The sequence below is a fragment of the Rhododendron vialii genome, chromosome 2a, assembly GCF_030253575.1.
Source record: "Rhododendron vialii isolate Sample 1 chromosome 2a, ASM3025357v1".
Classification (NCBI taxonomy): Eukaryota; Viridiplantae; Streptophyta; class Magnoliopsida; order Ericales; family Ericaceae; genus Rhododendron; species Rhododendron vialii.
In genome coordinates this window covers 29,293,192-29,304,640 of record NC_080558.1, presented here as the reverse complement: position 1 = coordinate 29,304,640, position 11,449 = coordinate 29,293,192, and the positions used below count along the sequence as shown (strand labels likewise).

At 36.4% G+C, this 11,449-nt stretch overlaps 1 protein-coding gene across 1 annotated transcript; it reads left to right on the top strand.

Annotated features, from left to right (window-relative positions):
- The first annotated feature begins 1,081 nt into the window (after positions 1-1,081).
- LOC131316085 (GDSL esterase/lipase At5g45670-like) lies at positions 1,082-9,212 on the top strand. The gene is made up of 5 exons (XM_058345359.1): positions 1,082-1,565; positions 4,717-4,841; positions 6,831-7,076; positions 8,151-8,397; positions 9,002-9,212. The coding sequence occupies exons 1-5, from the start codon at positions 1,244-1,246 to the stop codon at positions 9,202-9,204; spliced, it is 1,143 nt and encodes a 380-aa protein (XP_058201342.1). The 5' UTR covers positions 1,082-1,243; the 3' UTR covers positions 9,205-9,212.
- Positions 9,213-11,449: the final 2,237 nt, after the last annotated feature.

The following is an 11,449-nucleotide window of genomic DNA, read 5'->3' as shown; positions in this document are numbered from 1 at the left end:
TTACGTTAATTATTACAACCACGAAAAATAATTGTGGCACCAAATAAATAACACATGCTACGTTAATTATTAAAACCACGAAAAATAATCGTGGTACCCAATAAATAACAATAATCACAAAAAAATTATCGTGGAATCCAATCACACAAAATCAACAAAAAATGATGTGACCATAATAACTGGGTAAGAACGCTACAAAACAAGGGTTATCACAGTTCTACATTCTACCCTCTATAATCAACAGACAACATGGTCTGTTTAATCCATACGCGTGATTATAGCCTGCTCTGATACCATTATTGGGAAACGATTCCTAGAAACCAGTAATAACGCTTACAGATCAGACAACAAAAATTGTAAAAAACCCTACAAAGTGGAATTAGGGTTTTACCACAGCTCTCGCGTCACGAACGCTGGTTGAACTTATTGCAACACATCTTGCTGTATGCCACGAATACTGCTCGATCGTACCTTACGATCTTCTACCATATTCCCTTATACCTCGAATCATGGACCCGTTTGTGGAAACCCTACGTAATTATTTGTTCTCTCTCACAGCCCACTTTTTTAGGGCTAGGGCAGAGACCTAAGGAAAAATAAATCTGGGCTTCTTGTGTAAATAAGAAATTTTAATCCCACCAGAATTCTATTTCTTATCACATAAATTACAATTCACCCATTATAGAATTGTAATTGCACTTTCGTTCTTATCTCAATTATATTTCGTGCTCTATGTTATTAAATACTTATTAATCTCTCTACGTAAAGATCACAGATATCCATTAATTAAAATAAATTACTAGCAAATGCCATTAAACCAAAACTAATTATTATACTTTAAATGGAGCTCATTCTACAAATAAGGTTGACACCAATATTAAAAGTGTAATCAAACCAAAAGAACTTTCATTTACTGCATGTATGTACAGAGCTAGCTCTTTCTACGAACAGAAAGGTTGACACAATTGATCACAACGTAATCAAACGAAAGACAATCTTTTTTTTTTTACTGTACCATTTATTAATTAAGTTACACTAATTAAATGTCCACTTGCTTGTTTTTAATGGCGCCCTCCATTACCTACTTCGTCTTAGGCTTTAATTTGTGGCACCATACCAATCTATCCATTGGGGTACCCTATACTTTGCTCTCTGTATATTGGGGTACGGGACTACGGGGTACCCTATACAATATTAATGCTCTCTCTATATTTCTTCTCTTCTTCCATTTTCAGGCCACACTATGCCATTGTGCTCTCCGATTTTCCATCATCTATGCTACAACTTCTTTTTTTCCGCTCTCTTCATTTTTTCGTCCATGGCTTGTGAGCTCAAGATTTTGCTCGTGGTGTCAGTACTACCATTGGTTTCTATTTTGATACCATTGGCGAATGCAAAACCACAAGTACCTTGTTACTTCATTTTCGGGGATTCGTTAGTGGATAATGGCAATAATAATGACCTTGAAACATTGGCGAAAGCTAATCATGTGCCTTACGGTATTGATTTCCCTGCCGGTCCTACTGGAAGATTTTCCAATGGTCGAACTATGGCAGACTTTCTTGGTATGATCTTTTTCCTTTCCTTGGTATCGAAACTTCGAAGTTAAAAGCTTTTTTTTAAATATGTACTAGCGTTCTACCCGTTTTATGTACGGGCGAGACTAGCATGCATGTGCGAGATAAATTTGCACGTCCAAATATGTACATCACATAAATGTAGACCCAAATCATACATGCATAAGAGCAACCCCAATGGTGATGGAAAAGGGGTTGTCATAGTTATTATCCAGCCCTAAATCAAAAATCAGCTTTCCAATGGGGATGGATCCGGGGATGGAAAATAGCTTTGAGTTATATGGGGATGGATATATCCATCCCTAGAAGCATCTTTCCATCCCCTCCAGGTTAGCAAATCAACTAATTTACCAGAACAATAGACAGCCGGAGTATACCTGAGTCGCCGGAAAAACTTGAACTTCGCCGGAATCTGCAAATCTTGAATCTGGAGGTGAGGAAGCAGGAGATGAAGGGGTCTGTGAGGTGGATGACGCCAGCGGGAGTTGGGGTCGAATCTGGAGGTGATTTCCGATCGGGATGCAAGGGTTTGGATGAGGGTTTGGATCGGCAAGGGATGGATGATCGAGAGATCGTGTGTGTGCACGCGCGGGGGGGGGGGGGGGGGGGGGGGGGCTGGAGTGATTTGGGTTTCCGATCAAAACCCCTTGTTTCTACGTTTCTTCTCTGACTGTGAGAGACAGAAAGAGAGAGAGAGAGAATAGGGATGAAAAGGCATTGGGGGTGGGCTAGGCTGCCCGTTGGAGTTTTTTTTTTTTTAAATCTTAATTGAAGTGGATGAGAAGTAAAAAAAATTGGGACGGAAGTATTTTTTTTTTTTTTTGCGGAATTAATTTTTTTTTAAAGTCCTCAATTATTAGGTACCAAAATTATTTTTCAACAGTACTTAAATTAGGGTTAAGAAAGTTGGAGAAAATTAAGGAGGAGGAAAATTTAGTTAATTATCCATCCTTTTTTTACATCTCACCATTGGAGATGAGTGAGTTCTATTTTACATTCAACTAACTTTTAACCATTTTTTTTTATCTAAAATAACTATCCATCCGGTTCCAAAATACCTCCCCATTGGGGATGCTCTAATATATCTAACATAAAATAACATAATAGTGGGAGAAGACAGGGGCGGACCTACTCAATGGCAAGAGGGGTCAGGTGACCCCACTGGGTTGAAAATTATGCTGGGATAGCTATGTGTAGTTTGGATATTTTGGTAATTTTGCCCCAAGAGAAGTCATACTTTACCCAAGTTTCTCAAGAAAATTACAGTCTTTGCCCCAACATATGATTGTCCCATAAATAAAGCTGACCCAAAGTCTCTCTCTCCACCCGAAAAAACTTGAGAATTATTAGCTTCTAGTCCACTTTCAAGTACAAACTCACCCACACTTTGTACTCTCTCTCATTTTGAGGAAGGCAAAATAACACCATGATCATTATCTAGTAAAATTTAATTCCTAGGCTCCAATTTGGAAGCTATAAACTGGAAAAAAAAAAATTGAACAACAAATATAAACTTGAATTTTAATGGGGCCAAATTTGATTATCGCTCAAATTGACTTTGGGGGGTTAACTTGAGGAATTATATATAGCTCAGCAAACTTGAATGATTTGTGGATTAACAAGTTAAACTAAATTTTGCATAATGGGTAAGTTTTTCTCCTAAGGCTCGATTGGATGCATGATGATTACAAGTTTTTAAAAATATAATTAAAAGTATTACTAAAATATCACTCTTCTGCATTTTTAAAAAACAGTATTAAGTTCTCTTACTAATTTTATGTATAGGCATAGTATATGTAAGAGTTTGAAAAATTAGGAGCCCTCAAATTTAGATTAAATTGGGCTTCGAATGTGACTGCGTTCTCGGCATATGCTTAAAATGGGCAGTGGTTCCATAATAAGTTCACAGAGTTGTTGAGTTATATACGTTATATTGTGAGCTATTTATATTCTTTATGTTTAGTTTAAAATTTGACCTCAGTGACCTAAAATCCTCGGTCCGCCTCTCAGAGAACATGGGGAGGTGTTACAAAGTGGGGTGTTTGATGATATAGGGATCAGTTTCACGATTTTTTTCTTCACTTTTTATTTTGGTGTGGGGACGATCATGGGTTACTGTTTAGCTATATTACACCCATTCTTGGGTATACATATATGCAGCTGCCACTGGTTATGAGTAGGGTTGTCCACGGTCTGGATTGGATCGGATTTCTATAAATCCAACCTAATCCTCGAGTCACGATTTTAGAAAATACAATTCAATCCTTATCCAAAAGTCTCACGGTTCGGTTCCGGTTTTATCCACGGATTTCCTTCCATAAACACTAAAAAATGCAGTGATGCTCCTGCCACGCCATTATGTATCATATTCCAACTAAAAATGCCAACACTAAATTCCATAAACATTTCATAACATTACGTACAACAAGACACAAGTCATGAGCAACTAAGAAATGCAACACTACTGCTAGTTTCTGCCCCTCCCATGCTTGACAACTAACAACAAAGAGGTGAAAAAAATTGAAATTTTGAGAGTTGTTCCTCGTTTGAACAGAAAGTAGGTAGATAAGCCAGACAGATCTGTGAAAATAGGTAACATAAATCGAAAATCATACCACCATGCTGTGCGATTGAGTCATGAACATTAGTAAGATTTTAATTCTTGTAATCATACCAACATTATATATTGACACATTAATGTAAAATTGTTTAAAATTTTTCATAACAATTAGTAAAATTCTAGTACTTATAAATATTACACACATATATTTCTTATTTTTTAATTTTTTTAAATATCTCACGGTCCAGTTCGGTTAATCAATGGTTTTGAAATGAAAATTCAATCCTAATCTGTATCTCATGGTTTTTTAATTTTTGAATCCGTGTCCAGGCCATTAATCCATGGATAAAATCCAAATAGTACGGATCGGTTAGGTCCAGACCGGTTTCACGGTTTACGATTTTTCTTGGACAGCCCTAGTTATGAGGCCCTGATATCGTTGTAATCTGTTTACAGTACTTACAGTGCTAGTTGCGAATTGCGGTACCATACCCATTGTTCGGGAGTGCATGTGCACGTAGTGGCAGCCATTTCTTACATATTTGTCGTGCTAATTTTTAAGTACATTGCACCCTGCAGCTCAACTCTTGGGGTTTGACAAATTTATTCCACCCTTTTCAACTGCAATCGGCACAGAAATCCTCATGGGTGTAAATTATGCTTCCGCTGGAGCTGGAATTCGTGATGAATCCGGGAAAAGATTGGTAATCAGTTATTCCTTTCTAATATTGTAATTCATCTTGAATGTGACTGTACACTCACCAAAATCCTGAATATCCTTTTGGAAATTACTTTTCGTTCATATATAGCATTAGAAGTACATTCTATTCAGTCTGTATTTCGTATTGACTTACAATTGGAATTTTAAAGAGAAGGGTTTTTTGAAATTATGCGTAAGCACGTGCAGTAGTATTGAATTAGCAGGCAATTAAGGTAAGTTTCGATTAACAAGACAAAAATAGAGTGCACATGTTTTTAACAAAGAAGAGTACTGTTAAAATCTAAAATCAAATATACAGCCACATGTCACTACAAGAAATTTGAGATCTCCCAACGGTTTTTTTTTGTAACGGTTGAAAAAACCGTCGGTATAGATGGTGTTTAGCAACGGTTTGCAAAACGTTACTAGAAACAGGACTATAACAACGGTTTTCATGCAACCGTTACTAGATTACAAGACTATAGCAACGGTTTTCCATAACCGTTACTAAAAACCGGACTATAGCGACGGTTTCCAATAACCGTTACTATAAACCGGACTATAGCAACGGTTTTCATTAACCATTAGTAGATTTTCACACCGCCAAAACCAATTTTCTTTCATGCGATCGGTTTTCCAAATTCGAACTAACGATCGAGACGGTTGACTTTTTTTTCATGTTGATTAAATCATTCTCGTAAAAATTTGACTCAATCGGATTTGTAATTATATTTAAAATATATACGTTTAATGTAATTCATGATAACAATTAAACTACGTCTTGTGTTGTATTTGAACGTACAGCAGCAACTCGACCACAACACAATGATGATTGAGACCATTGATTTTGTTTTCCTTGTTGATTAAATCATTCTCATAAAAATTTGGTTTGATCGAGTTTAGAAAACTTCTTTATTGAGACAAAATTTCATTAGTAAAATAAAATTTTCTACTCGATCAAGTATGTAACGATACCCGATTAATTTCATTTTTCGTAGGGGGTTTGGACAAATAAGCCAAAGTGGCTTATTTTTTATCCTTATTCAAATTTTTTTCGCATTTGTTAGTTTTTCGTCAATTTTTTGGAGATTATTGCTTCGTCATGACGAGAGGAATCTAAAAAGTAAAAAAATTCGATCGAAATCTAATTTTTTTTGAATAAAGACGAAAAAATTGGCTTATTGGCTTATTTTTTGTCTTTATTCAAAAAATTAAGTTTTGATCGAAATTTTTTACTTTCTCGATTCCTCTCGTCATGACGAAGCAATAATCCTAAAAAAATTGACGAGAAACTAAAAAATGCAAAAAAAATTTGAATAAGGACAAAAAATAAGCCACTTTGACTTATTTGTCCGAACAAGCATATTTAATTATGTAAAAAATAGACGGTACCAATCGGAAAAAAAAAACGTAGGTGTTTGTATAGTATAAACCGAATTTAAAAACTTGGATTAAGAATAAATCAATAAAACTCTAATGATATAAGTTAGCCCAACCAGTTTGCATAGTATAAATATTAGAAGGCCCTTGATATTACACAAGTGTTGGGCTAGCCTAGCTGGTTTGCACTCGCGCGCGCATACGCGAGGTCCTGAATTCGATTCCTAGGAGGAGCAAAATTGTTGTGTTGCCTTCCATGCGCCACGTGGGGGCCACGTCAGCGCCACGTTGAGGTCATGTGGCTGCCATGTCATATTTTACCCCAGATTTTTAAAAAAAAAACTTTAACTGTTGCTAAGGAAACCGTTACTAAAAAAAAATCTGTACCAACGCTCATCAAAACCGTTGCTATACCTCTACACCAACGGATATCTCGCAACGGTTTGACCAACGGTTGGTGAACCGTTGGTATTGCTTTTAGCAACGCTTTTTGTGTTTTTTAGTAACGCTTTTGACTGTTGTTAGATCCCGATTTTCTTGTAGTGTGTTGAACATTTTTACTTAATCAAATTAAGTAAATCCTGTATTCTCTCTCTCTCTCTCTCACTCTCAGGGTGATCGGATTAGCATGAACAAGCAGTTGTTAAATCATCTAACCACAGCATCCCGAATCGCAGTGTTATTGGGAAGTAAAAATGCAGCTGCAAATTACCTAAGCAAGTGCTTATATTCAGTTGGAATGGGGAGCAATGACTACATTAACAACTACTTAATGCCGGAGTTTTTCCCGAGAAGCCGCTTATATGACCCTCAACAATATTCAACAACCCTCATTAAACAATACTCAAAACAGTTAAGGGTTGGTATTCCAAAACTCCTGTCATCTACAACTCTTCATCGATCGATCTAAGTTAAGGCTTCGCGTGATTCTTTCAACTTAATTAAAACTATTTTCCTTTAAATTGGTTATTCAATTTTCTAGTATTAGGATAAACACAATACGAGTAAATAAAATTGCTCATGTAAAGCTTTTTTGAATAACCAACAAAAATGCATGTGTCGATCTTGTTTCAATTGGTCATATTCTGAGCGAAACACCATTCATATTATCTCTATGGCATGAACACACTTTGATACGTGTTGAACACGCCCAACATATGTGGAGTTTTCTAATATTAATTGTAGCATCTGTAGATGACTTCAATTGGCAAATGGTAGACGCATCAGGATGTCAAATGCATTTCCTTGTTACTTATGCGCAAAAAGTTAGTTGTTGCATACTTGGGGTCATTTCCATATGTACCGGTGTTAATATGAGTTCTACTTCGTATCCCTATTTATTCCTATATTGGTGAAAATAAGTATCTTAATTCCATGTTGTTGTGTTGCTTGAATACAAGTTGTGCTGCACGTGTTGTATTTGTATCCATGGATGTGGTTCTTAACCATCAACACATGATGGACCGCTCCGCAAAGCAGGGAATCGAAGTTGGCTAGCATAAAAAAAGGCCCATTAGTTCCCTTTGACTTTGAATTAATTCCGACATTGGGCACGCAGCCGCACGCTAACATCAATGAATTAATTAAGCATACAAAGCAAAGCCAGGAATTTTTGTGTGGAGGGTGGCCTAGAACAATGGCCACCATCGGTCATTATGTCCCGTTATATCTAGAAAGCATAGCATGCAAAAAAACTATCTAAGGTTACAACGAAATGCCAATAAGTATGGAAGCTTTATTAGCAATTAATTCCACTTCAAAAATGTTTGATGTGTTTCAATGTGAAATGTTTTTCCTAAAATTTATAGACAGAGCCTAACGTTTTTGTTTAATTCAATCCCTCTCTTTTTTTCGTTCTCTAAAAAATCTGTTTAGATGCATTTTAACTTTGGTGTTGTTTACTTATTGTGCTTTTTTTTTTTTGGCACAATAGACTTTGTACAAGTACGGAGCAAGGAAGGTAGTCCTCTTGGGACTAAACAAAATAGGTTGCATTCCAGCTGAAATCACTATTCATTACAGAAATAGATCTTTGTGTGTGGACAAGATTAACTCTGACGTCCAACTTTTTAATGACAAGCTCATTTCCCTAGTTGATATCCTCAATAATGATCTCACTGGCGCAAACTTCATTTATGTAAACATGTCCCTACTTTCATTGGGGGACTCATCTTCTACTGGTAAGTGATCACTTCAATTTTGTACATAAACTTATTTTACTTTGTTTGAGTAGTTAACAAAACATTTTGCATAAGTTCGTAAACTAAAGAATTTTCTATCCATCCATGTAGCTTGTAGCACTGTGTGTTGGAATGGTCATCCAATTAAAAAAATTCTTATTTAAAGCATGATTTAAAGTTTTATTTCTTTTTTTTCATTAAAATTTGACAATCCATAGTTGAAAATTCTGTCACATCTATTCTTGCTTCGGAATAATAGTTGTTGAAAATTTCTAAATCTTCAAAGAAAACACGTGTTTTCAAAGCCTGATTTATTTCTTCCTGTCTCATGGCCGCCCCCAACTTCTAGTCACTCGGTCCTCGTACCACTCTTTTGTCACCCGATCAGACAAGTATGTACGTAGGAAAAAATAATTGGTTCTCTATTTAAGGAATATAGTTTTAATGCTATATTTTTCAACAATTGAAACATGCACATTGTCATCCAGCATATGTTGAATGGAACAGAAATTGCATAGAGTGTATAGACTTTTACGTTGAATGGAACAGAAATTACGGATTGGGCAATTGTTAATAATCTGTTCTAATAGTACTTTCGTTTCAGGTATTACAGTTATGAACTCTCCCTGCTGCAAGGGAAGGTGTACTCGTAAACAAGTACCATGTACTAATCGGAGCACGTATGCCTTCTGGGACCGATACCATCCAACTGAGGCTGCAAGTTCCTATCTCGCCTCAAGAGCATACGCTGCTCGAACTCCATTTGATGTTTATCCATTTGACATCCGCCGCCTTGCTCTGCTATAGCTCAACTATAGATAGCCAAGGAGCTCTCTCTATTTTTTTTTTTTTTTTGGGAGAAATGATGGAGCGCTCTCTCATTGCTGACTGTAGTAGTAAATTGTACTTTTTATGGAAAGTAGAAAATTGGATTAGTGTCCCCTGTAGTGTGTCCCTTGAATAAAATGCAAGCTTGAGTTTTCGATTTGATTTTGCCAAAAGTACCGCAAAAGGGGGTGAACTGTGGAGACTCAGGACGGGCCAAAGGCCCAGCCCATTTGGTAAGTTGTCAATGAAAAAGATGCTCAAAAAATAATTGACAGTAATTCGGCTCGTGTTTGGATTGTTGAATGTTAAACCCGATATTTTGAATGAAGACATTATTGCCTTCATAAGTAGCTGTTGAGAGGTTTCTGTTAACTCCATAGGTTGTGCTCCCTTTTGGTTAACAAATTCATGCCAGAACAAAAAAAATTAAAAACACGTTTACTTGTATCCTAATTTTATCAAGTTGTACCTTCAAAATTTCCATCCTTTTATAGAGTGTTTGTCTAGGATTGTGAAAATGAATCAATTTGTTATGTAATGAGTAGTGAGAGTCGGTCAAGGTTAAGAAGCAAGAAGAATTTGGCGCAAGAGATCAGATATACTTGTGCGCAAATCAGATGAATCACTAGGTCAAGGCTACTCCAAACCCACTTGCTGGACGGAGCGTCTTGTGTTTCGCACGAGTGACTTATAAGCGCTCAAGCGTGATTTTAACGGGAGCTGTTGTATGTATAAATATCGGCCTATTAAGTCAATTTTGGTACTGAGCACTGTATTCATTTTTCAAAACTCTCATTTTCAGATCTAAAATTTTGAGAGTGCATGGCTTTGGGCAGGGGCAAAGCCAGGATTCGAATGCGGAGGTGGCACCGTTCAATGAAAATCTCATTACATGTTGTGTGGAAAAATATGAAGGAAAAAATTAATAAGTGTGAAATCGTATAATTAGGTTTTGTTTGTGAGCTTTTTTTCCAGAAAGAAATAAAAGCTTTCTTCAACTCTCTTGTGGTATGCAAATGCAAGACATTACGATATTAATTTTTTTAGTCCAAACCTAAGTTGCATTTTTTCAGAGTATTAGTTTTTTTTTTTTCCATACCCGTAAATACCTAGTCGAACCACATCAGTTAGTCTATAAAAAAAAATTATGAATGGATCATTGAAAATTTTAATTTCCGAATGGGTCACCTTCCTTTCCGATTAGTGGAAAAAAAATTACAAATCTTGCAAGAAATTGTGCAACAAGAGTGTGTGTTTTCCAGATTACCAAAAATATAGTCTGCCAAAGGATTCGAACCCCAGCAGTTTAAAACTTAAAATAAGTCAAATTGCCACTTGACCAAGAAAGCTACTTTGGTAGAATTCTTCACGTATTAATATTTAACCTTATTATGTGTATTTTTTTTGTTGGTGGTATTTTTGAAACGCTCGCCCCCCATACTATCTCCGCCCCTAGCTTTGGGTATCTTGAAGATTCAAGAAGGTCAATGGATCTTTGGTGTTATTCAATCATATTGAAGAGGTTTCGATCATACTTCAACAATTAATCTCCGAAGTAAGACCTTTCGTGGACTTTGAAAAGCATTTCTGATGCTTGAGGATTCAAGAATTGGTAGTTATGCAAAGGTGAGATGAAAGTATCCCACTAGATATGGGAATCGTGAGCCTGATAAGGTGATTTGGAAACTCGCTCCTAACGGGGAATTCTCTACTTGATCGGCTTATTCTATTATTTACAATTGTACGGAGGATGGATTGCAACAACTGTGTGAAACACTTCATTTGGCTTTCCTGCACAACACTGTCTTTGAATCAAAGACAACCTTGTTAGGCCCAAGGTTTTAGATTTTGATGATAACAATCATACATTAATTAGTCTATTGGGTTTCATTGGAATATTATATTTTTATTGGCTAATTTGGCTATTAATTATCAATGTAGGGACTCATGAGCAAGTTCCCTCAAGCCCAACGATAAATGGGAGCCTTGTTGATAAGGACACTACGGGGTCTAATGTGCAATTAGTCCATCTAAACTTTTCGTAGCAGCTCCAGTCCTTATATGGACACGAGTTCCAAGAATACCCATCTACTGAGATGAAGACAGATGAAGAAGAGAAGAACAGAGAGATGAAGAGAGAGGCGATTCTTGTTCCCGTCGTCGTCATTTTCATCGAAACCCGATCGGCGTCTTTCCTGTCACTGAAGCTGTCGTCATCATTGTT

Coding starts and splice junctions, on each gene's coding strand:
- LOC131316085 (XM_058345359.1), top strand. CDS start 1,244: ATGCCATTGTGCTCTCCGATTTTCCATCATCTATGCTACAACTTCTTT. Junction 4,842..6,830: donor ATGAATCCGGGAAAAGATTG/GTAATCAGTTAT, acceptor TCTCACTCTCAG/GGTGATCGGATTAGCATGAA. Junction 8,398..9,001: donor GGGGGACTCATCTTCTACTG/GTAAGTGATCAC, acceptor CTTTCGTTTCAG/GTATTACAGTTATGAACTCT.